Source organism: Tetrao urogallus (genome assembly GCF_951394365.1).
Source record: "Tetrao urogallus genome assembly, chromosome: 6".
NCBI lineage: Eukaryota > Metazoa > Chordata > Aves > Galliformes > Phasianidae > Tetrao > Tetrao urogallus.
Genome location: NC_136819.1, coordinates 57,024,375 through 57,045,220, shown reverse-complemented (window position 1 = coordinate 57,045,220; position 20,846 = coordinate 57,024,375). Strand labels below are relative to the sequence as shown.

At 46.2% G+C, this 20,846-nt stretch overlaps 1 protein-coding gene across 1 annotated transcript in view; it reads left to right on the top strand.

Annotated features, from left to right (window-relative positions):
- Positions 1–20,846, top strand: part of MDGA2 (MAM domain containing glycosylphosphatidylinositol anchor 2) — a gene marked incomplete at both ends in the record, with an annotated part of 309,306 nt that overhangs the window by 230,985 nt on the left and 57,475 nt on the right. The window contains one exon of the mRNA XM_079537937.1: positions 13,283–13,552. Coding sequence (XP_079394063.1) covers positions 13,283–13,552 — 270 coding nt within the window. The remainder of the gene's footprint in view (positions 1–13,282; positions 13,553–20,846) is intronic.

Genomic DNA, 20,846 nt, shown 5'->3' with positions numbered 1-20,846 from the left:
AGATCTTGTATTAAAGCTGCATAGTGTTCCCAGTAAACACAAAGCAGAGGTACATTCGTGGAGCTTTTCCTCAGCTGTTTGAAGCACTGCAGCATTACTGGCTTTAACAGAGCAATATCAGTGCTTCAGTGTAGCTCCTGTGAGGGCGAGTTCTGAAATGTGATGATAATTCCAACGGGAAGAGTTTATATTCATGGGTTGTTAAAGCTGGAAAAAAAAAAACCTTCATCACCATCTGCATAAAAGTTCACTTGACAAATCTTGTTTTAAAAACTATTCCACTGTGCGCCATCAAGTGAACCTGTGGCTGGTGAGCTGCATGGAAACGTGGAGGCTTTGCTCAGTGTGCTAACCCCAGCGAGCTGCAGCCATCCTTCTGATAACTGAATGCAGAATCACTCGGGTACCTCTCAGAGGCAGCTTTGTATTTTGGGGGCTTATCCAATGTGCAGGAGTCATTTTTCCTGCTCCACGGCCTGTTCCAGAGCCAGCATCGCTTCCCTGCTCCAAGCTGTTGGGGGTATTTAATCACAGAATCACCAAGGTTGGAAAAGACTTTCAGGATCATCCCGTCCAACCGTAAATAGAACAGAAATAACCCAGTGCTACACTGTCCCTTGCCTGGATTTGTTTCCTTGCATAGCACCCATGTGCTGCGTCAGCCCAGAGTCCAATTCTCTCACTGCAACAGAAGCTTCCTTAGGCTTCTCTCCACCACAGCATCCTACACAGAGTCATGCTGTTGGTGTCAGCTGGAGTTGGCTGTTCCTTGCCCAGAATTCAATCCCTCAGAGTATATAGGCAGCCAGTCCAAGGGCTGCTAAGCAAGCTGCAGGCTTGCAGCAGGACTGCTGCTTTGCCATACCAAGGGTTTTTGGAGAGTAACGTTTCTTGCTTTGCACTACCAGCTTTTTCTTTCTCTACCAAAGGCAATCTGTTCTGTTAGTAGAATGGCTTTTCATTTTTACTTTCCTTTTCCTTATATCATGAAGCAGTGTTTTCTGCACCAAGAGGAATTCATTCTGTGGCTCTCTGAGTGAAATAGCAGGAACTAAGTGCACAAGCAGAAACTCCCTTAGATGTTGCTTTGAAAGCAGTATTTTTGGCTAAGTTGTCTTTAGTGCAGACTGACGATCCCGCTGTGGGTGTTGCAGTGAGTTATCTTCTTTTTGGAAAGCATAAACTTCTTGTGCTCTGCTAATGAGGAGAGCAAGTCTTGGCACACTGTAGTCTTGCCTCATCAGTGCATCTTGCAGAGCCTCTGGCTCTCCAGCCTCCCCTTCCTGTCTCCTAGAAGTTGATCAGGATTCTTCCAGTCCATGGGATGCAGTGGTCCTTCACATGTGGCCTCTTCCCAGTGATGGTTACTGGCCACACGTGTGGATGGACATTTGGGCTTGATGATTTTAGTGGTCTTTTCTAATGTTAGTAATTCTATGATTTCTGGTCTCTAGCTAATTTATTATATGTAGCAGATAATCGCATTTCCTTCCTCTCCCTTCATTTACTAGTATGAAGGTGAAGTGGTGACATCCATGCATCTTCTATGCAAAGCATGACCCGGCAGGAAGTGGCTCTGGGCAGCCTGGGCTGCTGGTTGGTGACCTGCACACAGCAGGGGGTTGGAGCTGGATGAGCACTGTGCTCCTTTGCAACCCAGGCCATTCTGGGATTCTATGACTTTTTGTCTGTTACTGACATTCCTGGCAGAGAGCAGAGTGGGCAGAAGTGTGCTCATGGGCAGGAGTTCTGTTACAACGAAGGGACCATGAACTGCTCTGCTGTAAGGCTGATGCAGGGGCAGGGAGGGAGTTGGACTGAAAATCAACAGAAAATAAGCAAATAGTGCAGGAAATGAAGAGAGGCTCTGAGGCTGGCACTGAAATAATAGCAGTTCCAGTGTTTAATCAGGTAGTTATTTTTCCATTTTCTGTAAAGTCACATGTAATCTCAAGTTTCTCCCCAGCTGAGGAGTTTGTGTTCGCTGATTACACATCCAGGAGTCCATGAAGAGATTTGAGCAGGGAAACAATATAGTTTTAGCAGCAGGGAAGGGGATTTTATCAACGACAGTTTGGGTAGGGTTGGTCTGGTGGAATGAGATGTGACAAGACCACACCAAAATGCCACAGAGCTGTTCAGATCGGGTTCCTTTCTTGTCTTGGGTTGGTCTCCATCTCATTCCTTCCAGTACTTGAAGGGAGTGTACATACAGGAGGGGGTACGACTTTTACAGGGGTGGATGGTGATAGGACAAGAGGGAATGGTTTTAAAGTGAGACAGGGGAGGTTTAGGTTGGATATTTGCAGGAAGTTTTGGAGCCAGAGGGTGGTGAGGCACTGGCACAGGTTGCCCAAGGAGGCTGTGGATGCCCCATCCCTGCAGGCATTCAAGGCCAGGCTGGATGTGGCTCTGGGCAGCCTGGGCTGCTGGTTGGCGACCTGCACACAGCAGGGGGTTGGAACTGGATGAGCACTGTGCTCCTGTGCAACCCAGGCTGTTCTATGATTCTGTGACCTTCTGTAACCTAACATAGGAGAGGCGAGTAGAGGAGCTGCCGAGGAAATTGTGGAGCCTGTGCCTTTTAGTGAGGGTGTGGGACCCTTGGTAGGGGCTTCCTTCGTGCAGCCTCAGACAGTGAAAAAGGTTGCCGTACCATTCTTCAGGATTTATTTTTTCAGACATATTACCATTTTTATTTCCTAAGATATAAGGAATAGCAGCATAGCCCATAAAAGATCATCGGCAGAGTCGATTCTGTTGAAAGGTTGTGCATTATAACAGCTCCTGGGCTTTTTAAAGAAACTCATCATTATTCAGCATTCCCGTTCTCGCTAGAGCTAGTCAATTAAAGCAAAGCAAAAAAAAAAGAAAAAAAATGATGTGCAGATATGTGGGCAGATTAATGTTGCAGCTTAACTCCTGAGTTATTTCTTGTTTGTTTACTCATTTGAATATTTTTCACTTGCAAAAGTTCCACGTGTTTTAGCACAAATATTGGATCTTGTAGAGCTGTCATGCAATACTTGCTGCTTGCTCTGAAAATGTATTGTGCTGTCAAGGAGCCAAACCAGGACAGAGGCATCGGCCGGAGAATCCCAGCAACTGCCTGCAACCAGCAGATGCAATTTCAACTGCAAAACCAGATTTATCAGATTCCTGTGAGTGATGAGGGCTTCCACAGATGTAAATCATGCAAACCATTCACTAACATGCACTGCTGCATCTAGTGCAATAAGAAAAAAAGACAAAGTCTACACCAAAACGTGCCAAACTGTCTTTGTGGTCCCTTCTTACCCAAAGCCATTCTGTGATACTGTGAGAATGGTGCTGAATGGTAACATGGCTTTGACTCCTACCTCTGTTACAAGCCAGTGGAAGACCTCAGCCCTCTGCTGGATTTTCTGCTCTGTCTGATCCTATCTCCAGGCACAGAGTGGGTTTTCAGCCTCCTGGCTCTCTAGAGCACTGTAACAAATGCTGCTCCCACGTTTACCAAGCTTTGCTAGCGTTCCTCCCCCTGTGGTGGAGTGCCATTAACACAATTCCTTTCCATCCAGCATCTCCTTGGCATTTGCTTTGGGTTCCCTGATGCCTCAGGGGAGTCGTGGCTCACCAAAATCCACAGCTCAGCTGTGCTGTGCATCCCCAAGATGCATCCCCACACCTCTGGCTGGAAGACAAGCCAAGCATGGGCAATCTGAGCACTCCGTTTCCTTGCTGATTTTACCTTGTTACATAGGGTAACATAGCATGTCAGGCAGGATTCTTGTGACACAGTGGTATCAGTGCAGCTTCTCACCAGGCTCAGTTTTACTGTGCTGAAAGGAGTACAGAACAGTGCCTGCATGTGCTTTGTGCCTCCCATCACCTCTGCAGCAGTCACCGAATGCCAGCTCAGTGTGCATCATCTGCTGTCTGCTGTCAGGTGTCCTGGAGCAGAAAAACTGCAGAGATTTTGCTGTGAGGACCTGTTAGACCTTCCACACTCAGTGTTCAAGCACTTACTGCTTTTTTTTTCTAAAGAAAATTGCTGTTGTTTTTAACTAAAATCAGCTAAAAACTGTTTAAAAACTGATGAGCTCTAACTTTCTTTAAGGAAAGTCAATTTTCCATTCAGATGCGTGTTTTTGTTGACCGTTGCCAAATGAAACTGCTGTGTAACATTCATCTTACAACAGAAAAAGAAGCCTGGTGATACATGCACCAGCTCATTTCTCTGCAAGGAGGGCAGTTCAAGAGTTTCCCCAGCAGGTTTGATTGGTCTGACCGTTTGTCCATGGGTAGGGCTGATAAATGTAGCATATTATTTCAGTATAACCTGAAATAAACAGCTGCAGTTTACTCATCCTGCCCCAAATTGTTGGTGCTGGGGGAGGAACCTGGGCATTGGCTGTGTGTGTGCAGCATTTCAGCTCCTTGTTTTGTTTCCTTATGCATTTGTTAACTTTTTTCCAAGTTTGAATGTTGATGGTTTTCTTATTTTAAAATGTACCTATTTTCTGATGTTACAGATAGAATCATAGAGTCTTTAAGGCTGGAAAAGACCTGTATGATCACCCAGGACAGCCTTCATCCCACCCCCTCCATGCCCACTGGTCATGTCCTTATTCAGATGCTCTGGTAAAGTAAGCAGAGGATCACAGAATAGAATCATAGAATCATTTTGAGGGACTGCTAATGGTCATTGGTCCAAATCCTTGCAGGGGAATAATAACGCTGAAGTCGTTCTGCCACAGACAGTGGTTGTTCCTTTCTCTTGTCCGTTTTGCTTTCAAATAAATATTGATGTTTTAGGGTAGTCTGACAGCAAGGAAAGGATTTCTGAAAGCAACTTCAAACAGGTTTCTGGGACGGAAACAGAAGTTCAGCAAGAGTCCTGGGCAGATCCTTAGCTGGCATCAGAAGCTGGAGGTGCTTCCTATGGAAGGAATGTCTTTCTAGGGACCTATTTTGATACAGCAACTGCAATAGGTGTGGATTCTTAAAGTGCCATTAGGTTAAGGGTTGGGTTTGGTTTTTTTCAGATGCCAGTGGTGTGCTGTAAAGAAATGATAAAGACACAAGGGAGGTGGGTTGTTTTTTTGTTGTTTTTTTTTTCCTGGAGGTTTGCTGGTGTAGGAAAGGTGCTGCCTGTCCTAATTAGCCCTGATTATCAGAAATGTGATTCGGAAAGACACCTCATTAGCACTGTTCTGCATGACTGCAGCAGTCCCAAGGTAAAAATACCTTGCCTTGCCGGGACAGAGGAGTCCTCTTTGTTTAGTCTGGAAGTTTGGGTTGTGGCAGCTGCTGATGGTGAGTGCAGTGCATTGCCAATTGGGCTTTGCTGAGCATCCATTCTCGGTGCCAGCACACACCAGGGGCAGTGCTGGGTGCAGTCCTGCACTCTGTTCCCAAAGCAGAGCTGCCTCTGCCCCTTGGCAGCAGTCTCAGAGCTTGTCCCTTGGGCGACGTGGCTTGGAAAACCTAGATGGTGCTGCGTCTGGAAAGCAAATTTCTGTGCAAACGGTGCCTCCCTCAGCATGCCATGGGTCAGTGCCTGTGCGCAGAGCTGGTTGCTGAATGCACAGCTCCAGGTTTTGCAGTCCTGCTTCCATTTATGTAGGAGTGCAAATGATTATTTTTTGTTTCTATTTCCAGACATAACAGTTTCATTTCACTGGAAGAAATCCATTACCTGAGGTTATAATATCCATCTCCTAGCTTTGGCTAGAAAACTACCATTGCCTTTTTCACTGGGATTGCAACCATTGTGTACCTGCGTGCCCTAAAGCTCTCTGACCATCCAGCCTGCCCTTCTCAGTGTCTGTGCCATCAGGTTTCACTCCATCACATCCACATCGAACTCCGCAGCTAAGTAAAGCCACAGTGTTGACTATAGGAAGTATTCCAGGAATATATTAATTCTGATCCAATTCATCCCAGTGTTCTGTCTGATTAATGGGCAGACTGCGGTCTGGCAGACCTGCGCTGTGAGAAGTTTTCCATTGCATCAATGAAGTGTTTTCATTTTTCATCCATCTTGTCAGCATTTTTAGGATCTCATCTTTACAAAATACAGCCCACACTTCATTTCTTCATTTATCTGGGTATATGTGCACTTGCTTCCTGCAGGCCTGTGTGGAAACAAAGGGAATATTATGGCAAATAATCTCAATTCTGCTCCGCACTGGTTTGCTTTAAACTCTAAGGCTATTTTTTATTATTTTATAGGTATTATCTTTTTTTTTTTTTCCAACTCGGTTCATATTTGATTTGTATCTACCCAGAAAAATACAGCGTTAGTTTAGCTTATAAAAGTTACACACTGGGTTCGAGTTGTTCCATTATTCAGCTGCTTCTGGAAGTTGTTGGAGGCATTTTCATGGAAATGATGCCCTGCCTGTTTAAAGGGATAACAACAGCTGTAAATCACTTACGAGCTATAAAGGCTGAATAATTTACCTGTCTAGTCTTGCAGAGTGCTTCCACCATTCTCATATCTGAGAGCATTTTTGCACGCTACCAAAGGAAAGACGGAGATGTCTGAAGGCTGGAAAGGACACGAGTGCATTGGCTTGTGTGGGCTTTGCAGGATCCGTGGCAAAGATAGTGCTGCAAGGCTCCTAACGGAGCTGGTGCTGCTTCTTCCCCTGCTTCCTGTTAAACCAGCCTTGGGATTTGGTGGCTTCTCCATTGGGGATTTGGTGGCTTCTCCATTGGGGATTTGGTGGCTTCTCCATTGGGGGATTTGGTGGCTTCTCCATTGGGGATTTGGTGGCTTCTCCACTGGGGGATTTGGTGGCTTCTCCACTGGGGGATTTGGTGGCTTCTCCATTGGGGATTTGGTAGCTTCTCCATTGGGGGATTTGGTGGCTTCTCCATTGGGGATTTGGTGGCTTCTCCACTGGGGGATTTGGTGGCTTCTCCATTGGGGGATTTGGTGGCTTCTCCATTGGGGATTTGGTAGCTTCTCCATTGGGGGATTTGGTGGCTTCTCCATTGGGGATTTGGTGGCTTCTCCACTGGGGGATTTGGTGGCTTCTCCATTGGGGATTTGGTGGCTTCTCCATTGGGGGATTTGGTGGCTTCTCCATTGGGGGATTTGGTGGCTTCTCCATTGGGGATTTGGTAGCTTCTCCACTGGGGGATTTGGTGGCTTCTCCATTGGGGATTTGGTGGCTTCTCCACTGGGGGATTTGGTGGTTTCTCCATTGGAGGGCTTGCTGGCTTCTCCATTGGGAAAAGCCCTGCAGGCAGAGCTGCCCTCCAGCCATTCTTCTTGACGCATGCCCTGCCATCAGGGAGTTCAGGGGACAGTTTTAGCAGAGCTGTGTCAAGAGCAACTTGGTGGTCCCAGCTGAGTACATACACCTACATAAACCTCTTAGAAGGGAGCTCTGCTGGAGCAGGTTTGCTCTCATGCCCTTGCCACCAAGACCGACTGCTTCTCCGTGGTGGTCATGAGACTGAGTTGAATTTATTTTTCGGTATTGTTTTGTTTTCTACCGTGTTAAATAAAACCAAGTTGGGACCTGGAAAGCTTAAAGCACCATTTCATTTCAGCTTTCAATTGCATATGAAAATAATCCTCGGAACAGCTAGAGGCTCCCATAAAGAACAGCTGGAGGATGGAGAGATGTGGGAATAACGGCTGCGGGGGGGGGGTGGAAATTGTGTAAGGCTGTGCCAGCATCGTAATGAGCCCTGCAGTGCAGATGAATAGAGCGATCTTTCCCCAGCATGTCTCTGCATCCAGCCACGTGCTGGAGGCTGTAGCTCGGCCCTGCTGGCTCTGCTCCTGTGCTGACTCCGCTCGTGCCTCTGCCCTCCAGTGCTGAGCGTGGCAGCGGGTTGCCCAAAGGGCTGCAGTGCTCAGGTGCAGTGTTTGAAGGAATAGTTCTTGCTACTCGTCCTAAAGCTCCATTGCTGTGCTGGGGCTCTTTCTTTGTGTTGGCTCCTAACGCTGCCGTTCAGTTGGAGCACTAACGAACCCTGAGCTGTTTGCAGAGAAATGCCCACAATGGCTCCAGAATCTCCTTCCTGAGCCTCCGTTAGATTGAACCTCATTAAAAACTTTTTCCTGTGTGAACGATGGGCTTCCCATTACATGTCTGCTATTACCAATTTACTCCACGTGGCACTGTTCTCCTGAGCAGGCTTTCTTTGGAAAGCATCCCTTTTTTGAGCAGGTGTGATTCCAACTCGCATGCTTAACAAAACAGAGCATCAGATGAGTTTGCAGTGCCTTCCAGCCTGCAGAGCCTGCAGGAGCACAGCTCTGCCCTGGAGGTCTGCAGAGCTGTAAATCTAACGTGAGTCTGCAGACTTCCTCTATGCTTAGCTTCAGAACAAATGCTATTGGAGAAAGGTAAAAGCCTTGCAACCATCTGGCTAGCCATTATCTGTGATGTACCAGCTCTCTTTGTCTATATAAGCAGGTTTCAGTTAGCAGACTTCCATGTGTCTTGTGCTGATATATTTACACACATGTATTAGTGAATCTTTTTTTTTTTTGTAAAAGCAGTAAAACACCATTGCCAACAGCACAGTGTGTTGCATCTACTTTGTAATCTGTAAAATACTTGCTGACGTGGCCTGGAAGACAGAACTCTGCCTCTGTTGGAAGTCAAAAAAATGCCACAGACTTTTCCTGAGAGTAATCTTCAGAGCCTGGGAATAATACGTCAAAACACAAGCAGAGATAGAGACAAAATGGAAATAAATAAAAAGAGATTGACTGCTTAGCTCAGCTGTCCTTACTGGGCAGGATGCAAATGCTATCAATAACTTAAGAGAAGAAGGAAGGGAAAGGGCTGCATTTTTAGGCCACAGCGATTCTCATTTTGTGTCGCACATCCCTCAGGGAGTAAAGTAGATGACAGTATGTTTCAATCAGAAACTGGAAATGGCACTTCCTTAAATTGTCTCAGCTCTTCAGGCGTTTCAGTCTCTGCCCTGGCTGGGCTGCCTGGCAATGTAGGACATGGGCCAGGTGGAGTCTGAGCTGAACCGTTCATCTTCATCACCATGATGTCCCCGCTCATTGCAGGGGAGTAGGGCTAAATGGCCTTCAGAGATCCCTTCCAGCTCCTGTGACTCCATGAGCACGTGCTGGCTGGTGTTTTATCCACTGTATGAGAAGCAGAATGGTATGTTTGCTCCTGAACAAATCACCGCAGCTCAGTGCACACTGTGAAGGGCAGCTGTCCAGTTAAAGGCAAACCAGCATCCTTGTGCCACATCTCTTGATAGCTGGGGAGCCTCCGTTTTCCATTTTGTAATCCTTAAGACTCGAAACTACTTAGGCTAAAAAATTCATTAAACTTTAATATAAAGCTCGTTTTAACTTCAGACTGTTTGCTTCCCAAAGATAATTGTTTGAGAAAATGAAGTGTGCTCCCCATGCAGCTTTTCTGTATATTTTTCACAAACTAATACTGGAATTATGAAAGATAGGGATAAGTACAGCAAAGTAAATTAAATAAAAATGCTGAAGCCTTGGGGAAGAGCTAATGCAAATGAATTGAACAACATACAAGCTCCAAACAGTGACAGAATAAGTTTCCTTCTGAGCATTGTTATTGTTGGGAGATGCCCAGGACACTTCCACCTTTGCTAGCTGCAAGCTCACCATCTTATAAAACCAGAAAAACCATAAATATAAACTATTAGCACAGGCTACTGTCATATATTGTAGTTTTTACCATTCCTTTCCTTTTCCATTAAAGTTATTACCTGTAAAAATGTACCTCTGAAATGAATAAACAAAGTTAATTTTCTTTTTCTGTCACTGGGTGTCATCTGTTCTGGAATAGATGGAGAGTCTGGATTTTAAAGACTGTTTTGACCTTAAAGGCAGGGGAAACTTTATTTAAAAGCTTTTTATAAGGGTAAAGTATCTTATGAGTAAATAAACCAGGAGGAAAGAGAGGGAGAGAGCTGAATGCCAATATGATGAAAGTCATTAGAGCAGAGCTGCCACGGACAGGTGAACAGAATAACTGTTCATTGAATAAGGTGCATCCAGTGGCATAAGAAGCAAAAGGAGTTGGCTTGTGAAGAGTTGTGGGCAAATCTTGAATGTTTAAACGTGAAACAAGTTCCAAAAGCAAAAGGAGAAAATGATGGCCAAATTATCCATTAAAATGTACTTCACACATCACACGGACGCAGTTCCTGCCTCCAGCTCTCCAGTGCCTTCTGTGAGCTTCTCTCTGTCCCCACCAGGCTCAGCTGGGGATGCTGAGGCAGGAGGAGGTCTTTGATCAGAGACTGTGACCAAAGAATGGAGAGAGAAGAATTTGGAGAAGGCTCTGGGGAGGCCTCATTGTGGCCTTCCAGTACATGAAGGGAGCGGATAAACAGGAGGGGGAATGGCTGTTTGTGAGGGTGGATGGTGATAGGACAAGGGGAATGGCTTTAAAGTGAGACAGGGGAGGTTTGGGTTGGATATGAGGAGGAAGTTTTTCAGCCAGAGGGTGGTGAGGCACTGGCACAGGTTGCCCAAGGAGGCTGTGGATGCCCCATCCCTGCAGGCATTCAAGGCCAGGCTGGATGTGGCTCTGGGCAGCCTGGGCTGCTGGTTGGTGACCTGCACACAGCAGGGGTTGGAGCTGGATGAGCACTGTGCTCCTTTGCAACCCAGGCCATTCTAGGATTCTTCCACCAGCTTTATGCTACGTGTTTTTTTATAGCCTAATTTGTGTCTGGCTTGAAGCTGATGAAAATTGTACCTATTTTGATGAGAATACCATGGTGTTGGCTATGAGTATAAAGTTAATAGGTCTGAAGAGATGATGGATTTTGAAATCAGTATCATTAGTGCTAATTGGGAAAAAAACTTGAAGAACAGAATTCTCCATGAGGAGAAATGGCTGGGCAATTGTAAATATTAGCAAATTTGAATAGCAATCTCTCTGAGATCTGTAATGTATCAAGATTTAGAAGATATCTGAAAGATATCTGGAAAAATTGTAAGGCAGGTCAGTTAGAGGAAAATACAGGGAAAGCTGTGAAAGGCAGATGAGGCTTGAGTAGCCGAATAGCTCTCCCTTACAAGGAAGTTGAGAACTGTCACATCTTCTGCTTCTAAAGTAGCTCTTATCTTTAAGCCAACAATTCCCTGCAAAGCTACTTCTGTGGGAGACTATTAGTGAAGCTGGATAAGGTGCAGGAATTGTATAGTGAGGACAGATGAAGATACTGTTGGGTCGTGCTGAAATAGCAGGTATCAGGCTGGAGAGAGAGAGTAATGGCATTTCTGACAAACTGATTTTCTTTCGTATTCTTCATTCTGTACCTGGACACAAAGAATAGTCACTCTCCGATGAAATTTTCTGATGACACAAAATTGGGGGATATTATCAATGAATAGAAAGCTTGCAGTACTGAAGGTTTGCAGTTTGTGGTCTTCTGTATGCTGCTGTCTATATCTGTAATGCAGCCCATGTACCAGGTAAGCTTCTGGAGGTGGTGGAGTCTCCTTCTCTGGAGATGTTCAAGACCTGCCTGGATGCCTACCTGTGCGACCTGCTGTAGGGAACCTGCTTTGGCAGGGGGGTTGGACTCGATGATCTCTGGAGGTCCCTTCCAACCCCTACAATTCTGAGATTCTGTGATTCTGTGATATTTGATGTAAAAAGAAGTGTCAAGTCAGGCTGGCGTTGATGAGATTGTGAATTGGTGGTTTCCACATCACTGTCCTCTTCATTGGTCCGTGGAGTCTGAATTGGGGTAATTGCCATCAGAGAGGTTAATCTGCCACTTCTTCACCACATGCCATCAGGCCCTGTGTGCTGGCTGATGTTACCACTTCTGCCTCTCTGCTTGCTGTGCTCCCAAATCTTGGTAGTCTCGCCACACTCATTCCATATGCAGCTTTAGATGATGTCACAAGATCAGTGATGATTGCTGTGATGAGCTGCAAACATGGTAGTGGGAGGCCACGACCTGTAAGCAATGCTGTCTGAAATGGCAGTCTCCAAAGTTCAGCTTTATTTCTGTATTTATCTGGATGTCTTCTGTAAGCAAGAGTCGATGAGCAGCAGTACACGTACGAGTGTGGTTTCTCAATTACATGAGCTGAGAGAATCTGTTTACAGCTTCCATTATGCAGGGAATTAAATATCAAGAGGCTGAAGGTTATTGGTATCTCTGGTGGAGATACCAATCAACAAAAAACCTGAGGACATGATGCTCTTGGAGAGATAACTATAAGAGAGCTCTTTCTGGAGGGAGCACAGCATGGACTACGTGCAGACCATTTTCATGGGGAATTTTAGATGTTATGCTTCTAAGACCTTTTAACATGGATGCAAAGATCCCATGTACTTTACTGGCCTGGGATGCTTTGAGGTTTTCTTGTTTCTAAAGGGCTGGAAGTAGGCTGTGTTTTTTAAAGAGGCTGAATGTTTTGTCAGTGTTTGGCATCCGGTTGCAAACGTGAGCACAATTCTTGTGTGTGTTACATTTCTAAGTAGTTGTGCCAACATCAGTCTGTGCAGATTGCTCTTTTGTAGTGATTAAGTTACCCAAAGGTAAATGAGAATGAAGTTAGGCTTTTGCATACACTGCATGTTGTCCATATTTGTGTATTTTGCTGGAATCTGAAAATCTGAAAATCTGAATTATTTAAAGTGCAGTTTAATTCAAGTCATGAGAAGTTGACCCATTCTATGCTTACTGCAATACCGAACCTACTACCTGAGTAGATAAATAATATGATTATATGGCTTTGCTGGAGCCTATGGGCAGCTGCTGGGGTACTGAGCTACTCCATGGACCAGTGACAAAGTTGGGTCTGTCACTGAGCACAGATCTGCTGCCTGGGACCCCACACCAAGGTTGTTACCTTGTGTGTTTTGTCTCCACCATGTGAAGGCTTCTCCCTTGTTTTCTACCTCTTCCTCATGTAGCTTGGTAGAGTTTGGGGCTCCTCTGTGAGGCAGAAGGCTGAGCCTCCTGGGCTGCACGTCTCTGTCCCAAAGGAAGCAACTGAGCCTGGGGGCTGGCTTTGGTTTCTCTTTAGGTATTCTGTAGAAAACGCCAATAAGCAGAATGCGTTGACTTGGAGGATGTTTTTCAGCCAGAGGGTGGTGAGGCACTGGAACAGGCTGCCCAAGGAGGCTGTGGATGCCCCATCCCTGCAGGCATTCAAGGCCAGGCTGGATGTGGCTCTGGGCAGCCTGGGCTGCTGGTTGGCGACCTGCACACAGCAGGGGGTTGGAGCTGGATGAGCGTTGTGCTCCTTTGCAACCCAGGCCATGCTGTGACACAGCCCCTGCTTTCTCCCCTGCAGACCCCCCCACCGTGGAGCCGACCTTCCTGGAGATCCGGCAGGGCCAAGGCCGGAGCATCACCATGAGCTGCCGGGTGCTGCGGGCCTACCCGACGCGGGTGCTGACCTACGAGTGGCGGCTGGGCAGCAAGCTGCTGCGCACAGGCCAGTTTGACCTGCAGGACTCCACCGAGTACACCGTCAGCAGCCTCTCCCGTGACAGCTATGGCGTCTACAACTGCAACATCATCAATGAAGCGGGAGCCGGCCGCTGCAGCTTCCTGGTCACAGGTAGGCCTGGCGGCATCTCAGAGCGCGGGGATGTGACGGATGCTGCGGCTTCGGGTGTCATCGGGTGATGCTGCTGCTGCCTCATGTGGAGTATTGGCCAAGATATGTCTTTCAAAGCAGGTTTATGGCTTAAAGCGTAAAGGTTTGGGTTGCGGGGAGGCTGGTGACAAAACAGGAGATTCAGCTTCGTCCAGTGGCTTAAGGATAAAGTTTTTTACGTGCAAAATGCAAATGTCCTTCCTCCACTCACAGCTGTCCGTATGCTTTTGAAAGAGTCATTGAGAAAGACATCAGGTAGCAAATTTCTTCCTTTCAAAGTTTGCAATAAGGCTTGAATTTCCTTTTCTCTGTTGGTACGCTCAGCAAGCTCAGAAACCAGGACAGGGAGACTGCTGTCTCGAGCAACTGCAAGCAGTCTATGTACAGTGTTGTGGAAGTGTGTTCCTTTTCTCAAGAGGCAAAAGGTATTAAGGTCACCTAATACACAAAATCACAGACTCAGATGTTGCAGTTGCAGATGTGCAACCCGTGCCATGATTTTACCGTGCCCTGGATTTAGACATACTTTATATGTCATTTATCTTCAGCATCCCCTATTGGATCTAAATGTTTAATAGGGATTTTAGAGACACAAGTCTTGGTTCTTCTGTAGGATGTTAGCTGATAGGAGTTGTCAACTCAGCTGCCTAATCCTGCAAGCACCCCTGCATGCTGCAGACACTGTGCCCAGGCTGAGGTCCTGTCACGTCAGCATTAGGTTCTCCATCCCTCTGTGCTTCTTCAGACTTTGTCTAACAACTCAGGAGGAAATGAAGCATCTCTGTGAAGTGACCCAACTCTTCCCAAGGTCTGAGGTGGACCAGAGACTCCTTGTTCACTGCCAGGCAGTGCCCTGCATGGGCCCTCTCTGGTGGTCAGAATGGACAGCCCTGGACTCCCTAAGGGTGCCAGAGCAGTAGTCTAGTTGCAGCTTAAAATGCTTCCTGTTAGCTTCTTGGAAGGAGCAGTAGGAGAAGAAACCAGTAAACAATGACTTCAGAACATGCAGCGTAGAGCTCTCCTAGAAGAACTGATATCCATCTCAGCTAGGATTTTATTCATGTTTACTGACCTTGTTCCAGCTACAACCAGATGAAAGCACAGCTCCAAGCCTTGTCCTTGTGTAGGAAAGTGGTTGTTATTATCAGTTTCACTGCTAGCAGCAGAGAGAGCATGGGTTTAACCAATGTCCCACAGAGCTGTTCAGCTCCTTGGCCCTGTAGTCTCTCCAAATGCTCTCTGGGACCTTGCACTGCTCATGTCCTGGATGTCAGTGTAGAACCTCTGTATACATCCATCATTTTTTGATTCAGCTCCCCGCTATTTTTTTAAAACCCATATTGGTTTTATTGGAAAAAAATACTTACGAGCCTGATGGATCCTTTCTTTATCCTAGTTGGTTGGCATCATGTTGGCAGGGATTCCACGGGGGCCAGCAGCACGCAGCACAACCATGGTGGGAATGCAGCGAGTTCCCAATGACTGCTGGCTCTACCTCTTCCTAAATGTAATGAAGCCTTTGGCTGAATGATCATTCTGAGTTGACACAGAGAGCTGCTTTCACAGCTGCTGACTTCACCAGCTCTTTGCAGTTTTATCCAGAAGGTGACTCTGAAGAAAACCAGAGAAAAAGTCTTTTTCCTCAAATGCGTAAATGCAGTTCAATTTACTCTTCATCACTCTTTGGACCCAAAACTGTAGAAACCTATTCTGAGGCAATTATTCTGCCAAGATTGGGGCAATCTGAGTGGCTTTCTGTGATTTATTACCATGCCAAAGCAAAGCACATAACTGAAAATTAGTACTAAAATGGTTTTATGATGCACTCTGTCTCGCATCCCTCTGTGCGCCTTGCTCATTTTTAGTCCATCCCATTATGCGAATTTATACTGTATGGCTGCATTAAAGATGCTGAGAGTAACCCTTCAGGTTATGACTTTGTGTTTTCCTCAGTCCTTTCAGGTTAAAACCCACATGCTCATATTTAGTAAATTTATTTGCTGACACGTGGAGTTGCTGACACTGCTCCTAGAAAACAGCAGCAAATGTATTCTGCTCCCAAGTCCCATGAGGACAGATGAAATTAAAGCACTGGGAAGTGTAGAAGCACTGGAGCGAGTGTAGAAGAAAAATGATGAAATGGTAAAAAGGAAGCTGTGATTACAGGAAAAAAAATAGCTCACTTCCTTGACACACACACACTGAAAAAAAAGCAACAAATAAATAACCCATGGCAGGAGCCTGGCTTTGGGTTGCGACCATAGGAGTTGTCATAGCCCGTTTTCAGTTGGTTTTATTTCCAGGGTTTCATGTCGGAGCAGAATGCTGCAATGCTTATGTTGCAAGGGCTGCAGAGAGGCATTGGTATGCTAAGAGAAGGCTTTTCAGTACTGAACTGAAAATGCCTGCGTGAAAAGATTTATGCTGGCCCTAGAATTCGCAAAACCCGTTTTTACTGCACTTGGGTTCTGTGCCAAATTTGAGAAGGTGCGAGTGAAATAAATCACATGTGCAAAAGAGGGTTGATTTATATCAGACGGGCCAACCTGAGGCAGATTTAACCTGCTACTGTCTTAAAAATAAATGAGAACCTACAAGCAAAATTGTGGGAAAGCAAGGATGAGTTCACACTGCTCCCAGCTTCACAATCTATGTATTTTATTCAGTGGTTGATGGCGCACATAATGCCCAAAGAGAGACGGAAAGAACATTTCAGACAGCGGTGATTAAAACCCTGCCAAGAGTGGAAGCAAACTGAAAAGAAAAAAAAAAAAAAAGGCTCAGATGCAGAAAATGTCATGAATGGCAGTGTCTATTCATAGGGCTTCATGTGTGTGGAGGAGGGACTGCGTGCAGGGCAGAGGCAGCGCATGCTGGGCATCACTGCGGGCACAGGAGCCGCGTCCGTGGGGAGAGGAGTGTGGGAAGAGGCACGTTTGGGGATTTATTCTATGATATGATTCCATGATTTAAAGCTGTATGCACTCTTTCCACCCATTTGATCAGAGCAGAACTCTGAAATCTTGGTCGCACTGCTGCCTGCCTCAGGCTGTGCTGTGTACAAAAGCTGTTGTCCAAAGAGTGACATCTAAGGGAACAACGTGTTGTTACGTCCACACTGAATTCTTGCAGCTGTTGAGCTGCAGCTCGGTGTGTTTGAAAGGGTCAGGAAGGCACCATGGCATCACTGCACTCAGGTTACAGCACGAGATCTGTCTGTAGCTGGGATTGATGGTGCTGTGTATGGGTGGTGTGATGCTGTTCAAATGAATAATTGTAATGCTGGGCAGCAGTGACAGCACACTGGTGGTGATACTTCTATCAACTGATTTTTGCACAGGGAAGCCCCACCAGACTCATGTTTGGGAGGAGAGTTTCGGATACTTGTTTTGTGTTGTTGTTTTGGTGACTATTGCTTGTTTGTTTCTTTTCTCCTTAAAATGTCACATTAATTAATGAGCCAGTCATTAATCATTCACTTATCCAGTCTCCTGACAGAGTCTCAATGCTTCTGGATTGAGTCTGATGTCAATCCATAGTCACCACCATAGGGCTGACCATAGTTCTACCATAGGGAAGAACTGTTGGCTGCCAGCACGTGATCCCTCTGGTCTGTGCAGCATCAAGCTGAGTTGACAACAGTACTGCCTTCAACTTTTGCAAACATTGTACCACAAACATCATCCACAGATGGCAGGCACTGGAAACTGCAGGATGTTGGGTTATTTTCCATGGCCCTGTTAGCTGCATTAAGCTGTTCTACTGTGTAAAGTTTTATGGCTTCATTCATTCATGGAATGGACTGCCAAGGGAGGTGGTGGAGTCACCGAGCCTGGGGGTGTTCAAGGAAAGGCTGGATGTTGTGTTGAGGGACATGGTTTAGTGGGAGCTATTGGGAATAGGTGAACAGTTGGACTGGATGAGCTTTTAGGTCTTTTCCAACCTTGGTGATTCTATGATTCTATGATTCCATGATCCTTTCTTGTTCAGAAGAGCCTCTGCGCTCAGCTAAGGGACAGCAGTGTCTGTTGTTTGTAGCTTCCCATATTTCTGTATAAATTCCAATGTTTTAGGAGACCAGCCTGTCTCACCTGCAACACCAGCTGCAGAAATATCAAAAAGTAAGGTTTTGCTCCACTTGAGGCACGTGCCGTCCTTTTTATCCTCACTTGTAAACAAAAACGTGGACAGAACAAAAGCAAATGCATGGGACCCGTTGCTCCCCATCAGCACCACCGTGCTGCCATTCCACCCCACCGTGTCGCCGCCTTTGCCAAACCAACCCCTTCACCTCCAGAACATGCACATGGGGAGTGATAATTGGATGCAACACTCTACTTCTTTCTCTGGAGAGCCCCCTGATGCTCACAGTGAGCCTTGCGAGGCTGAGTCCTGTGATGGAGCCGTGTTCCCCACAAATGACAAATGAAAACTGGAAGAACATCCTTCCGTTTTCTTTTTCTAATCTAACACTGCTCAGTATTTTTTCATCTTAGCAACACTAACAGCTACTTGGATAAAAACTGTGCTTTCCATTGGTGGTGTCCCTTTAATTTTAAAAAATGATGGTAGGATGATAAGTGATGCTCGCAGGCATGTTAGTGGGATAGCTGATGGTCTCTAGGAAGCTTGGGAAAGGCACTATGCTGGAAATAGAGACGTGTTCTTATGTTAGAACAACAAGTATTCACCTTGGTAGGTACCCTTCCCATTCTCTTATAGTCATTTCTCTCACTGAGAATTGAGAGCTTACATTTGCTTTGTTCTTTGAAATATTTATCTTTTCTTTAACATGGGACACCGTTCCTCCAGCCCGTTCAGTGCTGTTACTTTTGGCAGCATGCAACCCTGGTGTGACTGCAGTCTGAAGGAAACCAATCCAGTTTGGTGAATACAGAATTTGTCATATAGACTCAGCAGCAGAGAGCCTGAGGGCTTGTTGTTTTTTTAAATCTGAATCTCCCCTGTTTATGCTCTCTGCTGCTCTAATCCTGCAGTATTTCCCTAATGCCTTCTTGTATCAGTCCTCTGCATCCCCTCTGCTCGAGGAAATCCCCGCATGGGAACGCAGGAGCCCTGCAGCAGTGTGTGAGTGCCTGTTAGCAAGCTGCCATTAATTTTTAATCTAACGATGCTCCCATTAGTGTTGTTACTTCTGTTTGTTTGTTTCCAGTTTTTTGTTTGTTTCTTTGTTTCTAAGTTTGTTTTTTTGTCGTGCCCTCTCCCTGCTGCAGCACAGGGCATCTTTGCAGAGACAGCGCAGTGCTCTCCAGCCAGCATCAGCAGCTGCACTTCAGCCCTTTTCTCACCCTTAGAGCATTTGTTCTGCTCTTCATAGCCTCTTCCAGCTTACACTGAGTGCAGCTCTTGAGAGACAGAGTGGGAAGGACGGGAGGGTTGTGGGAACTCAGCCTCAGCCCCCACCTCACTGCCTGCCATGCAGCCCAGCCTGGCTCCAGAGCAGGGAAAACAAGTCATGTGGGTTTTCAGAGATGTCCAGATGAATGCATCAGCAGCACACACAGAAATTCTTTTACGACAGCACACCTCGGCTGTCAGGTCTGCGGATGGTCCTGTCCTTCCTGTACTCCCTTGCTGTTCTGTGCTCCACCTGCTCCCTACCCCAAAGTTTTGTCCTATTCGTCTGTTAGACAAATTACTTACTTTACTAATTCATTATCACTTTGTAGATGTTAATTTGAAGAAGACAATTTAGCAGAATCACAGAATCCTAGAATGGCCTGGGTTGCAAAGGAGCACAGTGCTCATCCAGTTCCAACCCCCTGCTGTGTGCAGGTCACCAACCAGCAGCCCAGGCTGCCCAGAGCCACATCCAGCCTGGCCTTGAATGCCTGCAGGGATGGGGCATCCACAGCCTCCTTGGGCAACCTGTGCCAGTGCCTCACCAACCTCTGGCTGAAAAACTTCTCCTAATATCTAACCTGCATTTCATATCACCTTGGAGCTTGCACATGTTGCCTGGGGGCATCTCTGAAAACAAAGCTCTCCTTGGGCTCCTGTCCCCCAGCATGCTCAGGTTGGATTCCTCCTGGCTGAGGAACATGGGGCACCACCCTACTTACTGCTTTTAGACACTTCATCTGCCTTGAGATTAGCCGTGACATTTCCCAGACCACACAGATACTTCTGCAGGTTTGGCCCTGGGTCTTTCAGCGACGTGTTCCCGTCTGTCAGGAGGCACTCAGATACTTTGCTTTAATGGGCAATTTTCTGATGGTTATCCTTTAGAAATCTGCCAGAGTGCAGGGCTGAGGCTGAGGTCTGATTCCCTTTGCTCTTTATCTTCTCTTCGGTGGTGTTATTGAAAGCCTTGGACTGAATTTTCATCTCTTCGCTGCTGATTTACAGCCCGAACAAAGATGCTATCGTGGTGATGTCTGTTTCTGAAAATTGCTTTTAAACCACACAGAAGTAGAGAACATCGCTTTTTTCCTTTTTTTTCCTTTTCTTAACATTTCAATGCCAGCAAGACAGCTGTCTCATTTTCCTGGTTGTCAGCAGAGCCCATTGCCTTCGGTGGGAGCACCAGGAGCATGCTGCTGGTACAGTGGGACTCATAGGAGATAACGCTGGGCTGGAGATACCCACAGGCTGTTCTGCCCTGGGCGCATAGATGAGCACCTTGTGTGGGGGCCAAAAGGTCTTTGTGATGGAATGAGGAAGAGATGGGAGCCTTCAGAGATGAAGTCAAAAGAGGTTAAACTCGGTAACACGGAATATGTTTTTTGAGTAAATCTAATCCAACATCCAAGGGCTTCTTTAGTGCAGGAAAACACTGAGGCTTTTTTCCCCAGCTGCAGGATCCGTGTCTGCACTCATCTAAATAGTTCATGTGTCTCCAGAAATTAGGCCCCTTCGTATCTTCTGACACCTGATTATACTTTTTCCTTCGATCAGTTTTGAGAGCAGTACGAATACACGTGTGCTCCAGGCACAGGAATGCGCTTCCTGGAGTGGCTCAACTTGTTAATTCAGCCTGAATTGTGCCAAAGGGTAAAAAGCAGCTGAATAAAATAGAGACCAGATAGATCCAGGGCCGTCAGCAGGCTGACTGCTTCCCTGCAGGGGTGGCGTGGCCATGGCTGTGACTCCTGCTGCAGGAAGCAAACCAGTGATAGACAAAAGTTAAGCATTCCAATACAAAGGAGAAAATAAAACCACCCTCATCCTAGCTTTTGTTTAAGAGCAAAAGCTGGGGAATCATCGGTTTTTGTTTGATGCCAATCAGAACTTG